Raw genomic sequence first — 25448 nt, forward strand, 5'->3', positions numbered from 1 at the left:
CCTGCGATCACGACCGGCGGAACCGCTCGCTAATCCGCTTAGCATCAATATTTCGTGGTAGCGACCCACATTGACGCATTGTCGTCGACAAATTGATGGGAATTATTTATAGGATGCTGTTGATGGATTGTGACATAGAATGTGTAGTGACTTTTTTATGGTGTTTTGATATTGCTTGATACAATTGAAATTGGATTAAGATAACCTTTTACGGACTGTCAAAAATGAAGTAGATTTTTATTTTAATTTTCAACGGTCTTGATTAAAGTACTCCGAGTAATCTACACGCCAGTGACGCCAGTCTTTTTTTTCTTTAATGGAAAAATATGTAAAAGCTTTAGCTATCTCCGCCAAAATGAAATGTCTTCCTTATCCACTTCTAGGAAAAGGCTCTCGTTGTAATATTTACGCGCAATTCAAAAGAACTGAACAAGAACAAAAGATAAATTAGAATCTGCTATAAAATTAAAATATAAAAATACATATTTTCCTTGGAAATGTTGAAAGATGAATGGGGGACGTCTGAAGACCACTCAAAAGTTTGTTAATATCGCGAGAATACGCAAATGTTTCAGAAGCCTGTCTGCTTTCATATCTACCCTCATATTTCATGCTTGCGTCACACGATGGATATGGAAAAGATGTGTATATTTCAAGTTCAGAACATTTACATGGAAAATACCCGAATTCCCACGCACTGTGATTTTAATTGAACATACAGAAATATACAATGCTTGGATTCTAGGGAATGCTGATAAGTACACCATATAGAGATTTCTCAGAAAGCCATTCACTCTCGATGTAATTAAGGGAACATAAGTATTTTCCTTTACATTGTTTTAGCACAATACGTAATGCCTCAAAAACCAGCAGATCGATAATTCTGCAGTGCAAGGTGAAAGATAATTACAGATACTTATGTACAAACATATTAAAGAACGCTATTTTCCTATAAAAACAAAGCTAGTGACAGCAAAACATCCGTAACACGGGTAGCAAAACAATACAAGCCTTGAACATCAAACGGCAGTCGCGTCTGTTTGTTTATGTAAACGTATGTTAAACAGCGTTTATTGTAACAAAACTATTGTTTGTCGAAGTCGATATATTAACCTACTCTTTAGCTAAATCTATAAGGGTTGCTTGGAAAAGGGCATTGGTTAGAATAAGTGTTGGATATGGGTGCAGGTGAGACAAAGAAAACACATGTATCCTGAACGACTGTTATATTTCGAATGTAAGAACGTACGATTAAAGTGAACATTGAATGATTGAATGTTTGACGAATGATTGAAGTAGGTATGCTTTATATAATCTTGGATATTTGTAAAGGAGGTATTATACGTACATCGTGCGTATATTCCAACAGCCCCCCTCAAATGTACAAGCATTTTATACAATCATAAGTCAAAAATCGTTTACCCAAACTTGTTATTTTTAATTGTACATACCCAATTTGAGCTTTTTATGTTAAAATTTTTAGGTCTTGCTATGAGATTCCAAGTATTATTTCTATGATTAGACTCTATTTCACTTTTTGTGGTTTTCAACATATGTATACTAGAATCATCCCCACTAAAAATGTCACAATAGGTGCATGGTAGTGATTGAACAGTTGTGAGCGATAAGCAAAAATGGGTCATCAATCCTTTTATAATCTATTGGGGTACTTTGAGAATTATTTGTATTACGTCTCAGTTTGCTAGATGAAGGTCCAGCTTCTGAGCTATTATCAGGGGAATGATTATGTTTGTGTTTGTTGCCTATTAACTTTGCCGATTTATCGTCGTTATCGTGCTTGTTAATTTAGGCGGGAATTTGAACAGGTATTATAGAAATACAACTCATCAAATCATCATCATCATTGGCCACAGAGCATCTTGGACAGATGATTGTGGTAGTGTTTGTCTACGCGGTTATTAGTGCCGCAAGCACTTTCTATCATCAAATCAACATCCCTCGCAATAGGGAATTGGTTATTTTCTGTATTAGGTAAATAGTTTGTAACCATTTTGGTCGTAACCAACTAATATGGCTTTAAATGACTTTTTTTTTCAAATTTCGAGGCTTTAGTTTTATCATGAACATGTTGAACCGAATCATCATCATTATTTTAAATGTCTTGAATGACTTATTTTCGGTTTCGTATTTTCGGTATTGATTGTGTCATGTTTCGTATGGTGTTTTATTATTGGCGAGCGCTTTTGTGGGTAGTCTATTTGTTAAATATGTATATTAATATAGCTTCATCCCAGAATATTTTATATAATTTCTAACCAATTTGTAACTAAATTTGTAACCAATGGTCGAGCCATTTCGATTAACGTACGATTCATACGCTCCTCGACACCATTTTGTTGTGGCTATTCGATACTGTTAAACAGTACCTAAGTTATTCCTTACAAACACAATAATAATCTTTAAATTCATTAGAAAGATATTCTCGCCCACTATCGCAATATAAATTAGTTTACTTTATGGTTAAATAAATTTTCACTTTTAGCAACAAAATCTTGAAAACATGTCAGCACTTCTGACTTAGCGTAGGTACATCAAATATATAACAGTGTGATATTGCACTGTAATGTATAAAATTGTCTATAAACGTAGCAAAATAGTTCTTATCATCTACAGTACATGGTTTTTACCAAATATGCAAGGTTCACATAATTCATCAGAATTATCAAATAAAAACATTATTTTCATCAACTCCATATTTGAACATTTGATTTTTCTGTTTATTTAAGTGAGTACTATGCCGTATTATTTATACTCTTTTACACAGTCTTGGTGATTCTCTTCAACAAAATTTAAATTACTCAGAGAATTATTACTGTTTAAAAGTAATACTAAAAAAAAACGTTAGTGATTGATGTTCTCACCTGTCATAAAACATTTATTATTTTTACCATAAATGTTAAAAAAAAAATTACCGACATACCAGTCTTTTGGCATATTATAACGTACCTCCGGTGAATATAAAACGTCATCAATTGATCCTTGAATTTATGTTGTTACCTCGATTTACCCTTTACCAAACTCCAGGATTGAAACTCCTTTCCTAGCAACACCGATCTTCAATGGTGTGGATAATTCGACGTACGAGGTTAAAACCTTTTTACATTGTCAATATTTTAATTTTTTTTTTTTTTAATATGATATATGTCATCATGATCTGTCACACCAGAATCTAAAAGAAAATAAACAGTATTATTTTCTACATAATTAGCAGACAATTTACATTATGAAATCATAAAAATGAAACCGTCCTGGTCATTGTTGCAGTATTCAATGTTATTGGCAGACTTTTGAAGTTCACCCATTGATTATTTTGCTGCAGTCCCTTTAAGTAACGGCAGTCCTTTTTGAAATTATTCCGACGTCCGCAATGATCACAATACATTTTTTTTTTTTTATATTATATTGATATTATATGCATTGAATTTCCGGGTTGATAATTATTTTTATTCTTCTTCTTTCGTGTCGATGACATGTCTTATAGTGAGACTACACTTTGTCAGCCCAATATGCCGCCACAGCGAGAGCACTAATTATTTTTATTTTGAGTGTGGGTCTCATGTGGGTCTCATGTGGGTCTCATTATTATTATACAATTCATGATCGAGTCGTAGTCTAGTAGTAGGCGTAGTCTTCACAGAAACCATATTGAGTTGCTCATCACCTAGCAACGCAGAAATAACACCGTCAAAAGATGTGATATTTTGTTCATTGTTAATGCAATTTTAATTTACACTCTTTCACTGAATTTAAAATTTTGTTGTATTACTTTTAACTACAGAAAACGGCCTGGGCCCATAACCTGTTGGATATGGGTGCAGGTGAGACAAAGAAAACACATGTATCCTGAACGACTGTTATATTTCGAATGTAAGAACGTACGATTAAAGTGAACATTGAATGATTGAATGTTTGACGAATGATTGAAGTAGGTATGCTTTATATAATCTTGGATATTTGTAAAGGAGGTATTATACGTACATCGTGCGTATATTCCAACAATAAGCTTCTTATATGTGGCTACTGAAATGTCTGGTAAGGCGATGTCTATTTTCTTGAAGATTATGTCTTCTATTATCATGATGTCAATCAAACCAACCTTTTGTTGTTATAAATTCTTTCAGTTTTACACAGAGCCCATTTAGTTATGCCTTGATCATGATATTAGACAAACCAACCTTTCGTTATAAAAAAAATATATATGTTAGATAGAGCACATTTATCGAGGAAGGCTATACATATGTTACTCGTAGTGCACGGCGGAGTAGTTCGAACGGGACACTGGTGAATCCGCTGGCGAAAGCAAGTTCTTAATATATTCTGGTCGTCCGTCGTTATTCTTGTAAAACGAAACTTACACCTATCCAAAATAAATAAGCCGTTTATTTCGGTGACTAATTAATTAAGGATCTAACAATCAATTTACACGTACGAATACTTGATTACCTCTTGTTAATGAGATTTCCTGCAAGATTGATAGTACAGGAAATATACCTACTGATGAATAAAAGAAAGGACATCCTTTTATCACTATTATAAACTTGTAGCAACAACAGCAACCTCTATTATAATAAGCTTCAGCAATCATAGGGACACTTCAAAATGGTGTAAGCCCTTTTTGTTGAATGCTTCTAACTAGAACTACCAACGTATTCCAGGTATTAAAGTTGCAAACTCCATTTAATTAAAGCAATATTAGTTTTGGGCAAAACTGACAGCCGCTCGTTTACGTGAACATAACGCGAATTAGTTTTATAACTAGGCTTAACCGTATGAATGAAGAGGTTTTTACCCTTGTAAGCTTTTACATGCGGAAGCCTGAGATAGATGTGTGTAGGGAGTTATATTTTAAACTTTATTGAAAGGACTTGTGATCGATTTTCAGGTGTATCAGAGGAACAGCAGATTACAGGCTTACCTCAAAATACTCAAACGTTACTTAATTTTAGTCTTTTTATCAGTCAGAAACTTACATACGTAAATGTGACAAAATCAGAATAATGTTTGAGCAGTCTTTAAAACTGAGAGGCGTCCCAGGCCGTTAGAACACCTAAATGAAAGCACATTGCCGATCCCTAGTTTGACATTTAATGCATACATATGTGTTGTCTCAAAATTTTAGTCTTCCCACCAGTAAATATTTCGCGCCTTAGCTTTTAATGCTAAAGGTTCTCACTTCCACTTCCCCTTAGTTTTTGGGTCACGTTCGACATTTAGAGCGCGCATTGTGCCTCTACAATGCTCAGTTCAGACCCATATGGCATTCACCGTTTCTCGTTAAACAAGACAGTCTTCAACTGAGAATTTCGTATTTTCGAGGTGCATCGATTCTGCAAAATGCATTAGATTCAGTTTGGCAACTTGTAGAATCGATATCTATTTCAGTTTCAGCTTTTAGAGGGAGTTAAACTTGCACATTTGAATGCGTGACAGTTGTTACTGCGTCTATGTACATGATGCTAGGATTATTTTATGTAAAACAAGATATTTTTGCCTTCAATCTATAAAATTACTTCGGTATTCTAGTTCCAACTTTCCTAATTAGAACAGCTGGTCACCCTAGATAGATTTTACATTGAAACTTCCACAATAGCGACCCGTTTACTAGGTCAGGCATTAATCATAAAACATCCTGTGGGCGTAACTTACGCCCCCTTCTCAGAAAAACAACAATAATCCGATTAGGAACTCAGTCTAATTTTACTTTGTAAATAACACCTTGGAAAGAAGAAAATACTTTCTCGCTTTATGTAGATCACGCTTAACATTTTGAACAAAGAGTAAGAAGTGGGCGTCTTGTCGTCAAGTTGGTCGGGCATCTTATAATACGCAGATAAGGGCACTAAACGATAGCTTGATGAGGTTCTTTTGTAAAGAACGACGAGCACTTTTAAGTTTCTTTTGTTTCTTCACACGTGTGCGGGTATTTAAATAATCTGGTCTTAACTGTAAGTACGTCATTTTTGTACCCTTAATTCTTTATCATAGAAGGGCTAATAATAAAATATCCGGATTCTCCTATCATTTACATGCATTCATAGGTTAAGTGCATCCATCCGTACAGTTACTATTTTCGTAAGTTCCATAGATCAGCCGTTTTATCTTAAAATATACACATACGTTGCAAACGCCCGTATAATTTAATCAGGAATACTGACAAAAAAATGAATGAGCGTAGTACAAAAGTCGATAATAAGCACCCTATCTTTGGCGCCTGCATGGCGCTATGCACCGATTCATTCAAGCAGTCAGATTGAGTCACATAATATTGCACGCGTCATCTGCGTGCCGCAGACATACGCCCACGACTTACTCAGGGTTTAAGTCTGGAACTTTAATTTATTAAACAAGCATGCAGACTTGGATAATAATACTAATATTGGATTTGTGAATCTTATGTGCCTCTCTGTTACTACATTTCATATGTAAATCGTCTTAGGCGAGCTCGGTTGGACCAAGTCTACTTTTTATTCGTTTGCGAAAAATAGTGACCTTCGTGGGCCAAAACAGAGATAATATTTCAAAACGTATTATTGTCCTCCTATATTGTATTTCGGAAATATTTTTTCGGGCGAAATCCGAACTGAAGGCCTACAATAATAAATCTTGTACCCAATATGTCATATATAAAATTAACCAGGACGCGTAAAAAATTTTCGGCCGAGCATACCACTCGGTTATCGCTAGCCAACAGGCCACAAAGCCTCCATTTTTCTAGCAAAACTGTCAAAGGAGGTTATCGATATTCGCAAAAAACAATATTTCCATACCATTAAATCGAAAATAGGCTTCGTTTGAGGGTCAGTGCAGGCCCGGCGGCGGATCGATAGCCTATTCAATTACTTAAGCGTATTCGCAGCGCTTTCCAATAACAATATCGTAGATTGACACGTGATACCCGCTGTCAGTGATAGATACACCTTGCCATTACTTCGCAACATTATGATCCTTGAAAGTTTGAACTCTTTGAACACTCTTCGATGAGATTTTCTATTAAACCCATTAGCTAAATGAAGGCCCTGAAGTAAACCTTGTTATGCCGAAAAGTTTTAAACACATTTAAAACTTAAAATAAAATATATTCTCCAACAATAAAAAATAATAATAAAACAAACATAATACTCAAAAATAAAAATAAAATATATTTACACTTATAACCGTCGCTCTCTTCTGCCCAAAAAGACAGAAATGGGAGTGGACAAAATGAGCATTATCACAGTTGCACAAACTAGCACCACTAGAAGGTTATCCCACCTGGTGAGGACCTGAGCCAAGGAGCTGTTCTCGCACGTGCACGGCTGGAGCCGCACCAGGTCACTGTCTGAGGTCACCTCGTCCACAGGCAGCCCTGATAAACCCTGATCCAGCTTAGCTTCCGAAGAATGTCGCCGTTTCAAAGAGTGTGTTCGAGTTGGACGACTGTCCTGTAGTCTCTGTCTGCTTCTGTGTAAGAAACCGGCACCTTTAGCTAAGAGGCTAGATTTCCTGTGATCTGATGATCTTTCTGCCTTGATACTTGACGTGCCTGGACTAGATGAGCGGAACCTTCTCGCGAGGCGCTTCAGGCTGGTCGATTTTAACAACGTGAGGCTGGCTGGCGGAGTGGAATCTTCTGACATTTCTGCAGAGGAAAACGTCATGTGAGGGAAGGAATAAGGATAGGGTAGTATAGGGTATATAGGATAGGGTAGTATAGGGGTTTATATCTCGTTGTGTCAAAATTTCTCGTACTTAAATTAGCTACGTTGAGAAAATCTGTTTCCAATATATTGTGTCGGTTTAGCATTAGGTATAGGTACTAATAATATATTCATTAGTCGACGGCCCGAGCCAAACGATGTAAACCGTAATTTATGGCAGTTTGCAAAAGCAACTTTTATGAATAAATCTTGGAAGTCTTTTTAATAAAATTGATACTGAATGATTTTGAGCAGGAAGAATATTAGAAGTCGTCTAGGAACCTAGTCGTTGCAGATGAATTTAAACCCTACAAAAAGTCCAAAATTTCAGTCCCTAAAAACGAGACCAGCATACGAAATGATCCAAAAAGCGAGGTACTTGACATTGGATTAACTAGAGCTACTTAACCGCTCGACATAATCTCGGAAGCCGTGCAGGTGCCGCAATAAAATCTACCGGCCTATTCATAAAGTTGACGAGCGATAAATGTTAGCTACTATCGATGAAGTGGGGCTGTTGATTCACGAGTGGTTTTCTTTTGTTTCGGGTCGGTTGAGGAGCGATAGATTGTTATCTTAGGTGTCGGGGGATTCGCACGTTTTTTTTTATAGAGTGAGCACGTGTGTTATTCTTATACGTATCGGATTTTTGTGAATGACATAGATTTATATATAGTTGTATAGCTGCAATAAGGATTCTTTAAGAATACATATTAGAAGAAGAGAATACATATTAAATCGAGGTCTTGAAAGCATATTGATGCACCCACAGTGCAAAGCCAAAAATTTACCACAACATGACAAGTTTTTTTTCTTCATTCATTGATATTTTGAATAAATAATACACGGTTTGAATAAAAAATAAAGCACATGTCTAGCCAAACATTCGATAAAATAAACCCCAGTTTGGGGCACTAAACACGCAGATTTATAAGAACCATATTTATGACCGTAAGGGAGGAACACGAAGCTCACTAAAAAAATAGGAAAGAAAGGAAGAAAGAGGGTAGTTTAGAGGTCGTTTGGCGAGAATCCCTTCCGAAATCTGATGCACATAAATCTTTGGGTAGTGAGAAATTATTTGCATTATGTTCACGTGCCAAGATTTTGTACGGACAAATAAGTTGGACAATATTTGTTCTATCTTCGTAAGACGTATTTGAATAAGAAATGAGAGGGTTGTTTTTGGGATTATGTTTACCCTTGAAAATCCGATAGTAGACTAGAGCTATTTATGAACAGTTTTAAGACTCAGAACATCTACTCTGTCTGGAAAAACAAACACGTTTTTCCAATAACACAACAACAGCCAGTTTACCTAATACCTGAAAATAAAACCCACGAAAAATGTTCATTCACAATAAACAAACACACGAGGGCTCGCGAATTTTTCAATCGAGCGGCCTTACAACGAATTTCGCGTTTAAAGCCGTCATTTGAATTACCCCGAAGCTCGCGTTTCAACATTTTACACAGAAATTCCACCCCAGTGTTGTCAGAAATAATTTATTTAATCGAAACCCTTACTAGGAATTTGAAATATTAATTTTGTTTATTCACTGTTCAAAGTGAGCTTCAACTAGACCTAAAGTATTTGGTTGGAATTCTCAATAACTGAAATGATGAGTTGATTCAATGTTATTGTTGAGTTTCAGTTTGTTCTATTCTGAAGGCTAGGAAGTTGGTAGTATTTCAATTAAAATAATAACATAAAATGGCAGATCCACTACCATAGATACATATTAGCTTTAGTTATCCATTTACTACACTCTGATTAAACGACATTTTAAAAGTAAATGTAGGCGAATAAATCTGTGTATAGAGACAGTTTTCTGCCTAGTTTACCTGTCCCTGAATTATACCGGGGCGCACAAACTTGATGCAGAATCGTCCTTGACCGAAATGCGGCATAAAACAAACGGTGAAGGCTGCTATATTGATTTTTTATTTCGTAACATTTACAAGAAAGATTTACCTAGGAGCTCATGGTTTACAGATTAAACCAACCTGGCGAGGATCTTTGAATTGGTTACCTGGGCATGACCAATATTTTATACATATTTCGACAGAAAGTCTGACAATCAGCGAGCTATAGAAACGTATCGGTATCGAAGAGAGAAACATGATAGATAAGGGCCTATTATTTTTGTCAAGAAAAAATCTTAATGCCTGTCATTTTTCGATAACAAGAAAAATAATAACATTTAGAATTAAATCAGATTCAGACAACGTCCAATATCGTGAAAGACGATCGACATTTTCTGTTTAACAATTCTTTAGGATATTCCGACATTTGTAATGTAGCGGTTTCAATCAAATTCGAAATAAAATATCCTATGTAAACTGAAAATTCAATTATAACCCTCGTCAAATTGAGAAATGGTTTACCAAATCGTAAATCAATGGTAACTTCGACCGACTATAATAGCAGGTTGAAGGTTAATTAGTTAGAATATAATTCTGGGACAATTAGCATAGATTGGCAATCAAGCAAATCCATTGGTGCGGTTAGCCTATTATTATAATAGTAAATGGTAAGCTAAACAGATTTGAGAGCAACAAGTTAATTGCATTCGGTAATCCACTGCTTCAGAAAATGCTTTGATTTGAAACTTAAAGATATATGGTTCATTGTCATCATTATATCAACCAATTGCTATACACTGCTGAACGTAGGCCTTCCCCAATGAGCGCCAACCATCCTAGTCTTGGGCAACCCGTATCCGTCCACTGCCCGTCACCTTCTTCTATATGGTTACATTAATTTGGACTGTATTCCTCCAAACATATGCAAATATAATTATCCTAACTTCATACAGAGCCTCTTTTTTTTTAACGACGCCAAAAATCATCAAATGACCCCTCCCGCTGTGGGTTAGGAGCGGAGAGGGAGTGTCAGACTCTTACTGACTAAAAACCGTCGTGTTCCGTCATAGGCCTTTTGTGTACCAGGGCCGCGGTATCTCTTTCGAACAACCCACAGCCCCGGCTTCATACAGAGCCTTGAATTCATCCCTCGCCTTCAACTAATCAAAGACTTTATCTTTCTAATTAGCAGACTTACGAGTTTGTTGAAGATATAAATAAACTCCCTTTGTGTTGAGTACCTCATTATGCCAAGATCACGCTCACGGAGGAAGGAAAGATGATGGAGACGCCATAAGGAAGGTAGGTTGGGCATGGCAACAAGGCATAATCAGTTACTAGAACTAACGAGGCGTTCGGGTTTCATGTCAACTTAAAACCAATCTATCAAAGATTGGTCTTGGTTGATTCGCGATATTATTTTGAAAATAATAGGCGGATTCCATAGAAGGCGTGTAAGGGCGAAGCTAGTAACGTTCCTCGTCCCTCGAACACCTGCATTTTGGCGCGCTACTTTCTTAGGAGATTTTGCGTTATGGCATCTCCGGTAGTAATTTTGTTTTCCATGATCACGCATTTCTTTTTGTTATGTAAGAGGTTCCCTGGCTTAGTATAGACCTTCCTACGCTTGAACAATAATAGCGTAGTCTGGAATAATAGGATTCAAGTGCTCGGCTCATGCAATTAGGATATACGTGTCTCCTGTTTTCATGACTTAACCGTTTTGGTCAGTTCTGAAATAATTGAATTTTGCAGCAGCAATGTTTTTTTACGGATCTGGATAATTTGTTGCGAAGTGTTTTTGTAGGCTTCCCAGAAGCGCGTCAAATACGAAGTCTTTTTTTTTAACTTCTTAAATGTACCTTTTCACAAACCTACACAAGTGGCAAAATAGATAAACACATGAGCTCAAAAGAGGCGCAATCAAAAAACAAATGTAATAAAATAACATCAAGGGCAGGCTATAACAAGCTAACCATTTGCAATCCACTTTGATCGAGCTTTCCCCCTAAAACGTTCCACAAAAAACGCGTATAGACGCGTATAAACTTATATACGCGGTCGTTTATATACACGTGTAAGTAACCCTCTCGCAACTGCCATAAATATTCATTATCCTTTAAACCAAGTTAACCCTTACGTATGACAGGGCACTTAGTATTTATGAGCTCGTTTTGACCTTCCGACTGTGTCCTTGCAAACATACGTTATACTGTCGCTGATAAAAATATTTTTATCCGGCGATTTTAAAACGGCTTTACAGACTATGAAACGATTTTCTTTGATGACAAACCCTTGTTTTTTTCGCAATGACAGAGAACACAAAAGAAAGTTGGATAATACTATATCCATCGCCGAAGGTCGATCAGTCATTTACAAATTCATGAAAAATACTAGTAAAGCCTTTGTGTGGGCGCGGCTGACACTTTGCGACAAGTTATTACTAGATTGACTCCGGAAATTTCGATCTACAATAGAAAGACTAGCCTTTTATAAATGGCACTTTTTCTATACATAGAATAATGGAATTTAAACGACAAAACACTAAAAAAATTGTGACACTTTGAAGGACGCAATCGCAATGCGTCTTCTCGGACACAGTTTCATTTAGTATAATGTTGCAAATTATCCTCAATCGATGATAGCGTGTAGTTTTTGCAAAAGGTATTCCCAATAGTATGTTTTCTTCCTCATCATTTCTCCTAGGTTATATTGTTGTTATATTATATGGTTCTTGAGCAAAGTCCCTCTAACGTGGCAGATCTACCGATCAGCCTGTTACGCAACTGCTGATGATGCATGTTGATCTAAACTGGACTTTAACACCAAAGGAATAAAGATTAGATTCAATAATCCACTGACCTGAGTCGGAATATTTCCTGAGATCAGCAATAGACAGCCTGGGGGACAGCGGCTCGGTTCCCCTGGTCACCGCCTGGCGGAGCTCCCGGTTGTACGCGATGTCATTTTTCTTCCAGGGCTTGAGCTTGGTCACGCCATCGTTGTGGACCTCCTTCATGAATACGTCGATCAGTTCCTTACCTGGTGAAGGTAATGAGTGATTATGACAAATGCTAATTTGTGGCAATGTAGACAAAAGATGACTCACTGTGTCATCTCATAAATGTGGGGGTATTGAATAATTTAATAATGCCAAATTGCTGCCAAAAGTTAGTTTAGTTTTACACAGTAAAACAACATTTCTTAAATTCGCTTTGTGAAAGTATCCAAGGTTATCATGAAAAGACAAGGACATTAAAAAAGTAAGGAATATTGAGCAATCTTTATCTTGACATCTGGGAAAAGGCATTTAACAGAAAGTCTGACTATCGAAGTTTATACACAACTCACCCTTGGCAATATTGGAAGCATATTGCTTCATGGCGATCTTCTCCACAGTGTTCTCGAGGCCGAAGAAGTTCTTCACATCCAGTAGAGCGCTCTGCTCGAAGCACGTCCAGTCTGGGTTGTCTGGGCACACCTGGGTAATTCATGAATGATTATTGTATTATTTATCCTTGTTTAAATACTTAGGTATAATACACCACCATTGACCAAGACCTCTAGAAGACCAACTGTGATTTATAAAGATTATCATGAATGAATAAAGTAGGTAATATCAAAACACGAGACAGACAAGATAATGCAAATATATGAACATAACGCTGCACCTCAAAATAAAAGAATTGAACATACATAACAAAAACAATTTTCTTCTCATCTCCAAAACATTAACGAATCTCATTGGTAACTGAAAGTCAAAGATTTTGAAACGGTCATGGTACAGTAACGATATATACGGACGTATCTTAGGCCAGGCTGTGTATGTACTAGTCTTGTGCAAATAACATCATTTTGTAACTTAATTATATCGACACTACAAACGTAAATGCTACTTAAGAAATCTTCGGTTAATTTTGGTTAGTAATCGTTGCGATCTACAACATTGAATAGGTCAAACTGTTTAAACAAAGGTTGAAGATTCAGTTATACACCAATATCGACTTCTTATTCGATTTAACCATTCAACTGGAAGTCATCGTTATTGTTACTAAGAGAACCACATTCTAACATCTCCTTAGCATAGCGATCTGACCTTTATTATTTAGGCTGACTTTGTTGACTGGTTTATCCGTAACTTTATATACGTCGTGCACTTTTTTGGTAACACCCAGACAGTCAACTTTTTATAATAGAAATAAAAAAGTTATAATATACAGCACTATCAACGCCGTAAAAGAAATAACATAAAATCCATGATCCAATAGCTAAGTTTCAGAGATGAAGTCAATCTACAAAAATAATTGAAATTAATAGATTTTAGACCTCGACTAAAAATTCATTTTACCGGTACATAGTACTAGGGGAATCCAAAGTTAATCTTACGGCTCTAGGAGCCAAGCAGTTCATTAAAGATAAGAATACTATTTTATGGATCACTCACCCCAATAATAGCATTGACTAAACTGTATCTCTTTAAGACACAAATAAAGAACAAACAAGCAATAGAATAAATAAAGAAACCTTATCTACAACTAAAACTATTATCTACGAAGGTGACAAAGGACTCGAAAATAACTAAACACATAAATATAGACATAGATATAGACACGTGTAACAAAGCAAATCACTTTCACCCTTCACGGTCACCACTCAATAGAAATTGTACAACAATAAGTAGACCTTCAATGGCTGATAATGTAGTTCCTGTATTGTGAATGGAACAAGTAGGAACCACGACGTCCCAGATATCCAGTCATAGAAGATTAATGTATCACAACAAACAAATATCAAAGGTTCTATTATTTATTCTATTATTCTTCTCGATATTTGAAAACTTAACCACTCTATCTCTCAGTAGTGTTTTGGGAATATTTCTACTCAGTCGTCCGTGTTTTCGGCTCGAAACTACTCCCTCTAGCTTTTAGAAGCTTTTATTTGAAATTGTTATTTATTACATTCAACGGCCATTACTGTTCGCATTCAAATATTCCAACATACCTCTTACATTGGACTCACACAATAAATTATTCAATATTTTTGTTATTCTTTTCCACCAAGCTCCTACGGCTCTTGTTCACACATATTATATTATACGACATGACATAACAAATTTTCACATCCTGCCTCTGCTTATATTACAGTACTCCATTAAAAACATCTTTAACACCCTTGGAGAAGTCCTTGTCAATACAAACGATACGCGCCCCTGAATAATCCCTCACTAGGAAAGTTATTAGAATTTGCAACCACAATCAACCCACAATGGTTAATATGAAAATAGACTTTAATTAAAACAGGGTAAAGTGCATTATCGTGTTTTATTAGCCACGACTTGCGAGCATGCAATCAGCAATTTCTCGCATGTAAGTATGAAAATACACCCTATCGTGACGGAGAAAAGTGGGAATTCATTTACAAGGATTAAATCCATGCAATGTATGGAAATATAAATTATGTGTGTTGGTAATGCGTTTCCCTTGCAATGAGGGATATGACTAAACATTTTCTAGACTTGAGGTTAATTCAAATGCTACATGGATTGGTTTCCATTTACGTCAATTCGGTAACACCGAATCATAAGAACATCGTAAGTAGATTTTCTTCCCATGTCACTATTTTAAGGATAAACAAACAAAAAAGATGTAAAGTTGACCTTCCATTACATGTAGCTTGGACTTTGAGTAAAGACCTCCGATCACCTAAATGATAAATAAATTAATCGTAGCATTGGTGTATCTTATGAATATTCAAAATTATATCAAAGCAAAAACAAAGAACTATTGAACCGCTTTAAAGCAATCAATCACACAATAAAGTTTACACCTTCAATTTCAAAATTGATCGTAAAGTTTGGACCAAAATTTGGGACACGGTGTACAATAGCATTTAAAGCGACATTGTTTAAACCGGATCGTGTTGGGGACAGGTTTTCTGGCACCTGCCGCTTTGACACTTTTTGGCAATGACATCGAAAATTGAACGCTTCGAATTCTGTACGTTTGGGAATCAATGTGATGAAGGTTCCAGCTGAGTTGGGGCTTTGAATTTTTCTGGCACAAATTGCTGATTTGTTCCTTTGAAACGTGTTGAAGAATGTTAAAAGGAATTTTCCTACCAGAAGCGATACATTGTTCAAAATTATACTCATCAAAGTGATCGTTCTTAGCAGAAATAAATACAAAACTAAAAGCTATGTCTTCATTTAATCCATGTAATTAACAGCTGAAACTCTTGGACGTAATTAGCTATAACCACGGAGGAGAAAAGACTAGCGGAGATGCCCTAACGAAAAATCTCCTAACAAAGCAGCGCGCCAAAATTCGGGTGAGCGGGGGACAAGGAACGTTACTGTCTCCACCCGTGCTCCACCCTTATACGCCTTTTATGGGAAGCCACCCATTTTTTGTAAATCCATCTAGCGTGGAATAGGATGATTAAAATCTAACCCTAAACTAACATCGACCACTAGTGACATACTCAAAAGTAAAGTAAATACTCAAAATTAATAATTCTTTTAAAATAGAAATTCAATTAAAAAGTTTAAAGAAGCATTCATTTGAAATGAACGAAGAAAAAGAGAGAGATAAAAAAGTTAGAAAATTAATTGTTTTATAAGTATTATTTTGTGCAGAGAACTTGCCCCACAACAATTTATTTACTCCTCCAGAAATGAAATAGGTTTCTAGGAACTATTAAACGGAGACTCGATGAAAAATCATTTTTATTCACCACGGGTCTAAAATACCCCCATGGTGTAATTTAAGTATCAACTTATGGCATTGTGTTAGTTCGTCTACTAGCCACTATGGCATCACAAGCACGAAAATTCGTTCTATTTGTTCTAGAACCGTGCTGCGATGACTGTTGTTATTTTCGATGTTGCCACATTACGAAATTCACCAAGAAAAATGGGAATTAAAATTATAGGGACAGTGTTTATCAAATTAGAGTTTTCACAACTGTATCATAACGGCGCATCCACTAAATAAGTAGCAGACTTTATGTGAGTCGGATGTTGCTCTGAGTAAAGGTACATTCAAAAAGTATGTACGGCAAGAGAGATATACCTATGTAAAACATTGCTGATCTATTCTAATATTATAAAGAAGAAAACTTTGTTTGTTTGTTTGGTTGTAATGGATAAACTCAAAAACTACTGGACCGATTTTAAATATTCTTTCACCATTAGAAAGCTATATTATCTGCAAGTAACATAGGCTATATTTTATCCCGGTGCAGGCAGTAGCTCCCACGGTACGCGGGTGAAACCGCGGGAAAACGGCTAGTGATGAATATAAATAAACATACATAGTTAGAGTTATGATTAATTTTAAGATAATTGCAGCTTTTTTAAATAAGACCTTTTTTAAGAATGGGTGATTGCATTTTCGATGTCTGGTAGCACTTAATTTTGTAACGGGTCTCTCTGTCTTGATGAACGCAATTTTACTTCAAATTTACGTAAGTCGACTACTTACCGAAAGATGGTGTTTTTATAATATTAAATTTTCATGATAATATATCATATGTTTTGGTTTGTAAATAATCTATAAAAAAAATTGTAGGATGCAAGGAAAAATGAAGCTGCTTTTTAAGGCAAAAATTGGTACCAATAATATACATTGATACAAGATTGATACGAAAATAATACAAATTCACTTAGAGGTTCTAGAAATGCAGCTATTCGACGACAGATGTCTCTAGCAAAAAATATGTTTTAAAGCTAAAATATTACTTACACGTGAAATGTTATCCTATGGTATGTTTGAGTTTGGATCCTGAGCAATTTCTACAATTAATGATAGCGCATTTCATCGTTTTAATCGAGTAACAAATAAAATCTGTTGAAATTGTGGTAAAAATACAACTATGACAAGATGTCAGTTTGATGTAAAGGACGGTATATGGGCGGTGTCCAGCCACGCCTGCCGTGACGTAGTCGTGACGTATTTGACCTACCTGAAGGCGCGTGACCTACCTGCGTTAGGGCATCTCCGCTAGTCTTTTCTCCTTCGTGGCTATAACACAGTTATAATCTACTAGATTAACCAGTACATTTTTTCCAGGGTCAATATTTATAACCATCGTAACAACCTGCTCACCAACATTCAGAACTACTGGTGCTGCAGACCAGTCCACCCCACATCATTAGCAAGTTCATCGCGTGTTCACTTTCTATGTTGCATCACCCCAGATATAATCGCCTGAATTATTACCTTCCTCTAGCACCTCAGTTACTTCGTGTTGCAACAGTGCAATATTTGTTATTAAATAAATTGCTCCGAAATTGCCAGCTTCCCCCAATTTGGCAATGAATACCAGTCAATTATCGTTTCGTTTGTGGATAAAACGGTCCTTTGATTGATGGGTGCGTGAAGATCAAGTTCTATCATGTTCTATAGAACATTTAGTATTACCACAGATTATATAATAGTTACTACGTAACAGATAAATCACTCCATACAAAAAAGTCCATACCTACTGTTATAAGCACCTACAAGTTCCCCAACTACCTACAAATTCCTATCTGCGTTATAAAATGAACCTTAAAAGCTCGAGCGCTTGATTGTTATTCCAATGCGATAGCGCACAGTTCAGTGACCGCAACCGTGCCGTGGCCGTGCTTAGGGTTGCTTCTAACAATTTATTAATATTTAAGTAGGAAAACAAAGTTACGCTTATTTTAAGAGAGCCATTTTTAAAACTGAGTTTTTAAATAAAAAGTAATATCAAGAATATTTTTCTTTAGTTAACTATTGTATTGCCTACTAAAATGGAGTATGGGTATATATTACTAACTAAATATTACCTAATACGTAAGCATAGGTAAGTACTTAAGTAAAGCTTTCGTCAAAATCAAAGTCGGTTTCCAACTATTTTTCGAGCACAAGTGCCCCCATACCCCATATGGTACAACTCCGTCGAGTGTGTTGATACATACCTAAAATTGGTTTCTGCGTAGCGACACGCGTAATGTTCCGAGTTGTCATTAAGTTGGAACTATACCTAGGTACTTACACTCGAAATGTGTTTTGAGCTACAAAACTCACAATACAGTTCATATAACTAAGTAGGTATCTAAAGTAAAATAAGTACCTAATGATCTCTGTTGTTAAAATCATAAAGTAGAAATGTATTAATTTATAAAAAAAAATAGAATTACTAGATAAGTTCATACATATAAAATGTTTCTAAATCTTACAATAGTAGCATATAAACCAACACAACTCAAAATAATCCATCAGTTTGTGAGGTAGCTTAAAAAACCTAATAAAAACCAACAGCATAACATGCCATGAAATAAAAATAATAATATTAGAGCGCGCGCGGCGCGTGTGACTGTTGTGCGCCCTGTGCCGCGTGGGGCTACCGGTAACCCAGCGAGCGGTAGGCATTTATCGCGCGCAAGTACGTCGAGTGACAGAGGCCTGGTATTACTTTGATATCCGTCTTTTTTAACTAACGATAATCCTACGCTGAAACGGCCTTACCGGCTCGAGTATAAAAACAAATAAAACATTAAATTACAAAGACTTCTTTTTAGGTGAATAGATTATTATACTTTCACCTGAATCCGTAATTTTGATATCCGGTTAGTTCCCGGCTATAAAAGCGTGCTGATTTTAACAAAACAAACATTCTAGATACCACATATTTACTAAACATTTTAAATTCAAACTGAAGTAACTAAAGCTAAACAGCTCAGCACTAGAAACGAAAGTCATTAATTATGATGATGTGTTTACACAGACGAGAATATACACCAGCCTGGTAATTGAAATGCCTTCTCTCCGTATAATTAACGCGTTCAAAAATTCCAAGATTGAACTTGAACTATTGCTGACTATACACTGACTTCAAAACTGGGTTTTACATCACAGATACATACATTCAAAGATATAAGGACCATTGAATCCTTTGTGAACAATATTCGACCAATTACTTCAGATAACAGGTTCCCTTGTCTCATTATAAAAATACTGTTACATCTATTCAAAACATTGCCTTACGTAAGAAACAACAACAAATACAGTGGAAAACTCCAGAAAAAGATAACAAAAACAAATACTTTCAGCGAATTTCTCAGGATCTCCGTCAAAAAACACAAACTTGGAGATGTATCGAATAAGTAAACTCGTCCTTGGGGACTTGTAGAAATAAAGTAGCTACGTTGATAGCAACTATAAATATTGATGGATCGCAGAAACATAATGTGATAGAAAGACATCATTATCATTTTTATTCAGCGGCAGCATCTTTCCGAAAATTGTTCTTTGGGGATGTACTTAAATGTGATCTCTTTAAACTAGAAGGCAATTACTATAACACTATATGGACGATAGTTTTTCTGTGTATCCATTTTACTATTGCACTCGCAAATGGCTAAATGGACTCTTACGGCGGAGGTTACAAATAAAAATATGACCTGTAGAATCATAAAGATTCGTGAGTACTTACATAGTATTTACATTTCTCGACAACCCCGACCCTGGAGGCGAAGGTCTCGTTGGTGGCTTCGATCTCCAAGACCCTTTTCTTGAGGTCCAAGTTGTTCTTCTGGATGAAGTAGATATAGTCAACGCCAATCATCTAGAAAAAACAATTATTAAAGACAACTGAATTCGAAGAAAACTTACTCCAATTTTATTTTAACAGGTTCAAAGAAATTCTGAAGTCGAATGAGAGTTTTTAATCGTGCAAGATAATAAAAGTAACATTTTTGGCACGGAAAAAAATAGGTCACATGTTTCATTCAATTTGATTGCGACAAAAATAAGATTATTAAGTGGGATCGATAAGAATAAATTCTGCGCAATTTCACCAAGAAATGTATTTTTGATTGTAATTGTAATATCTCAGTTCGTGTGTCTGGACGTACTTTTTTAAGAAGATAAGGAGCTTCCACGTTGAGCTGACACCGCCTTGTAGTCAGTCTCACGGAGTCGTCTGCTGACCAGCTGTCCTCTGTAATAGCGCATTCCACCACCACCGGGATCTGGGGGCAGCTGGGGAACCGCCTCTCGTATGCCTGGGACAAACAAACATTCACGTTAGCATTTATTTTACTTTAAATATTTACGAATGCCTAAAAGTCACGCATAAAATAAATAAAACGTTCAACCTAGGTCGACTAAAGAACACCCGTAAATAAACCACCTACACCCAAAATCGGGCCTTTAGAACCGCATTAGCATTTTCTACGCGAAAATAAAACCTGACATCATTAATTTTCCTTCCAAGCCCTAGTTTTACACCCCCAAATTACTATTCCAAAGCGCGATAAACATCTTAAATACTGCTTTTCGTGTCTAAGTTCTTAATTCTAGGATTATTAGTTATAGTTTCTAACTATGCCAATGTCCCATATTAAAGTTATAACAGCACGGATAGGCAGGCAGATACCATTAAGATCTGTTGGATCTCTACTTAATTCCAAAATGGAACAAATAGGGCCCGACATTTCTGCCGAAAATTCTGGAACGGCAAATTCTGCGGAGTTGACAACGTGGCATCAATCAAATACAAATGTTTATGAACATTTGACAGTGAAGGGCGAAAGAGATTTCAACCGAGTTTGGGTGCAATATCCAATTTGGGACTTATTTTCGGCACATTTATCTGCTGTTAGAATCAGACTTTTTCGGTTTTTCTACTTAAATTCTTTTCTCGGTTTCCCCCGGAGACTACCATTCTGCGTAAGCCTGAAGTCATTTAATATTTACTGTTGGAATTGGTAATGAAGTTCTTCTATTAGTTTGGAATTACGTGATTAAAAACTTACTCGTAGAAATAAGCTTTAAAAACGAAGCTAACATTTGCGTCAACGATAGCTGAAACATCAATAAAAGTGTAATTGAAAAAGTTTAGGTAGTCCTTAAAACTTTTTATTTCCGTAACTAGCAGCGCGATGTTCGTGGAAAAGTTACCGTCCATTGATATTTTATGTCTAGATTAGGAGGAGGCGTGTGACTGGTCACGTTGTACAACATGTGTCGAAGGCACGTGTGAAAACCACAATCTGGAACTTCGGTACATTATTGAATCGTTAAATGAAGAGGAGGAGGAAGAAAGGTTACCATGAACATGTTTCTTGGCAAACCTCTTTACAAAGCTCTCACACTCACAAGTATACTAAGAATTTACAACAATATAATTTGGAGGATTCCACAAGGTTCTATATTTGGACCGTATCGTGAAGTTTGTTTCTGCAACACGCCTTAAGCGATCTGGCTGTACAAAATGTATTTACGTAAGATCTAAATCATGTGTTACCTTTGTTTGATATTTAACGATGTATTGTGGCTTCACAATCGGTGCGCGACAATAATAGCTCATTCGTGTTACGTGTTTCTGCTTTATTGCATATTAACTTCATAAAAGATTTGTCTCACGTACAACATTCCTTCAGCATGGTTAAATTTTGTTTAAAGGGAGTTTTCAGGGGTTTCATAGGTAAAATTCGATTTGAATAGGCTTTGTTTCACTAATGCTTTTATTACTCGAATATTTGATAAATAATTTTCAAAACTTGAGTGGCATAATAATTAGTAATGAAGTAGGTACAGTTTCCAGATAGATATTAGGAGACTGTTTAGTATTCAGGTGGCATTTCAGCCAATGGTAAACAATCCAGGTTAAAGATTTCACTTTCAAATACATACGTATTTGTGTTTCAATGGACGATTAAAAACAACAGCCTAGGGTTCACTGCTGGTGGTAAAGCTTTGTACTCTTGAATATCTAGATATTCTGAATGTTATATGAGCCTTTTGTTATATTTTATATTGTAATTCAAAACCAGAACGTAAATATTTTATTGGTAACTACATATACATACATGTATGGGTTTCGAAACGAGGTTTTTCCTTTTTTACGAGAGCCTTATAAGCTTATTCAACCTCTAACATGTCATTAATGGGGTACGATAATGTCTAAAGTTTGGAAGAGAGTAAGGAAAGCTTTATTTCACAAATTATAGCAATTTGGAAACCCTTTCCTCAGTATGGGGGATTTAAACGTGTTTCTCACATAATGACACATATCGATATAATTCTAAATTCCCTACCTGATGCCTTACACCCACTCATGACGGAACGAGCGTGAACTGAGTATTTGCGATCTAAATGTCATAATGCGACAAACAAATAGTTGAGCGTACGTGACTATTCTATGTATTGAGCTACGCACACACTAAGCGAACGGTGTATTCTTTTCGCTGCTATGGTTATGTACTTGTGTTTCCTATTAGACTTGATATAGCGTGTATAGATATAATGTAACCTTATTCCTTAAACCTTAATGACCCGGATAAAAAAATTACGACCGAATCATTAGATCCAATCTGAGACAGCCTTACTTATAAATGTGTATTAAATAATAAGTAATTCTTAAGGGGTGTTTAAGAAAAAATCTTACTTATAAACGTTGCTTAACTAAATCACTAGCTTAGCAATGTCCTAAATGAGCTGTCAAATTAAGTAGCCTCACACCCTTGATTAATCCGCTAATTAACAAAATGGCGGATCTTTACCAGCTGATTTTTCATTCCCGGTTTTTTGACAACTCAACTTTTTAATTTTATATTTTACGGTTGTCATTGTTGCCATTACACAACGTTTTGATGACAAATATTTTTTTAAGCTACCAACATTCCGGTAGTGTTGAGAAATTAGTATGGTTTTATATCATTATCTGTTCATTACTTAAGACATGCTTAAGCAACGTTTATAGGTAAAAACAACTAAAACACTACTTAAGGCTTTAAGTAGTAATTAGTGCAAACAATGCTTAGAAGATGATTAGTTGATTTTTATAAGTAAGGCTGTTAATGTGGTTAAGTTTAACTTTTTGCGAAGGACATTTTATGCCAAAAAACTGCATCCTACTAACTATCATTCCACGAGCATGAATTGAAGTACCCTAGAAGTCAAATACCCTATTCTGGATAATACCCACCAGGACGAAGGCGGCCATTGAGACGACGACCTCTAAAAGCTATCGAGCCCAAGGGGGATTCGAAAACGTGTTCAACAGCTAAAGGGGCATAAGTGCATTGGAGGAAAATAGAAAACTAGCTAGGAAGAGATGATAAATCTGCTACATGTTTCAACGCTTGTTGAAGTGAATCACGGGCGGGATCGAACGATATTGGATTTTAAAAATATCACGTGAAATATGCATGAAATGAAAATGCAGGCACGCTTTTAAAAGCGGTTTACATGTATTTTATGCATGGTTTTTGATGTCATTCTTAAAAGGTGGTCTGATAAATAAGCGAAGCAAAATATCACAATCAATTAACACAACATTAACAAGCGCATTCATTAACTTTTAAAAGTTTTCATTCGTGTGAAACAAAACTCATTTTCATGTTACCCAAATAAACAGTTACCTAAAACGGCTGAAGTTCAGAAATAAATGAACTCATACAAAATTAATGTTTTCCATTTCAAGTGTGATTATAGCCTTACAAGCAATATTCCCGCAGAAGCCTGTTTACCTTTTTGAAGGGAGAATACTAATCTATGTACTGAAAGCAATTTGGGGGAGACTAATACAATATGACAGTCGCTATGAAAGCAATGAAAGAGCAAATAAATCCAATATCAAAATATTTCGATAGTAATATTAAATTCTGCAGCCATGTACCGTCCTTTTGTGATCTCAGTATTTGTGTTGTGGATCACGATTTTACAGAAGACAATGAAAGGCTAATATAATATAGTAATAGTTCTACGCCTTGGAACATCTCATATCACTACTCTCTTTACACATAATGAAGAGTATGCCTCCTCGATTAAGCTGCACTATCTTCTAATAAAGGCACTTATTGCCTCATCACTACTAACGTCTACTAAAAACATCCTTACACCCTGTGGTATAGGAAAATATTGCAACATGGAATTAAAATTGCTACCAATAACGCTTTAGACAAGACAATTAGGAAAAGGAAACTGGAGTCTAGCAAATAGCGTGGTCAAAACCAATTTAACTAAAACTGTGTTCCCTGGAAGTGCAACTGGACCTTAATGATAATTTCTTGGTGGACCTAAGCACTGGAACAACTTTGTCGTAGGTCAAGGTTAGTGGAACAGGTCGGAGGTCTAAATGGTAAGGAAGTTTAGGAGTATGAAACTTGACGATGCACAGTATTTTGTAATGACACAGAGGGATGTGGTAGGATAGCTTGCATTTTTAGAAAATAATCCGTCTACATATTAGCAGTAGATGTTTAGAAAAGTATGGCCATATTCACCACCCTCTTAATATTATTACATAGTACCTATTTTAGAGCTCTGACCATCTACGCCAAAAACTCAGTAGTCAACTTGCTACTTGGAATCACTGTCATGAACTCGACAAAACTGTCATGCTGTCATGTCACCCTCGTCAATTTATACAAAATTCCATCTATAGTGTTAACATCTCGTCAAGTTCTAACCAAACAACTTTTCTTCAAACTGAGACAATATATCAATAGAAATTTCTGACGTCATGCGTCATTCCGTATGTCGGCTTCGAACAGCGATTGTTGCTGTCAACCTGTCATTTGTATGTGCGGCGATTCTGTGATGTCACATTTCATGTTTGTTAATTAATATTACCAGTACTTCATTTGAAAGTAAATTATTTACGTCATAAGTCTAGACTTTTGGGGTCATGAATAAACACGATTGCGATAATTCTTCATGAAGCTGACCAATCGCTACTGAATCGATTGAAATACAGCGGTAGTGCATTACTATCGAGCATGAATAAAACTGCCAATATCAATTTGACCTTGTGCCCAGTCGCGATGCAATCGTCTACATAGCGCAAACAAACATTTTCTATCTCCATTTGTCGATATCCTTAGTAAAGATCTAGATATAATTGTAATGT

General features: G+C 36.0%; 1 protein-coding gene across 2 annotated transcripts in view; it reads right to left on the reverse strand.

The window, feature by feature from the left end:
- LOC124637302 (protein real-time) overlaps nt 1-25448 on the reverse strand; it is a 69659-nt gene that overhangs the window by 25342 nt on the left and 18869 nt on the right. For both annotated transcript variants that reach the window (XR_006985216.1, XM_047173662.1), the window contains exons 2-5: nt 20446-20595; nt 20025-20156; nt 12915-13044; nt 12426-12605 (exon numbers count right to left, since the gene is read on the reverse strand). Coding sequence is in view for 1 of the 2 variants with exons in the window: in XM_047173662.1 (XP_047029618.1) it covers nt 12426-12605; nt 12915-13044; nt 20025-20156; nt 20446-20595 (592 nt within the window). In the remaining variant the exon portion in view is untranslated. The remainder of the gene's footprint in view (nt 1-12425; nt 12606-12914; nt 13045-20024; nt 20157-20445; nt 20596-25448) is intronic.

This window comes from Helicoverpa zea, chromosome 16 (assembly GCF_022581195.2).
Source record: "Helicoverpa zea isolate HzStark_Cry1AcR chromosome 16, ilHelZeax1.1, whole genome shotgun sequence".
NCBI lineage: Eukaryota > Metazoa > Arthropoda > Insecta > Lepidoptera > Noctuidae > Helicoverpa > Helicoverpa zea.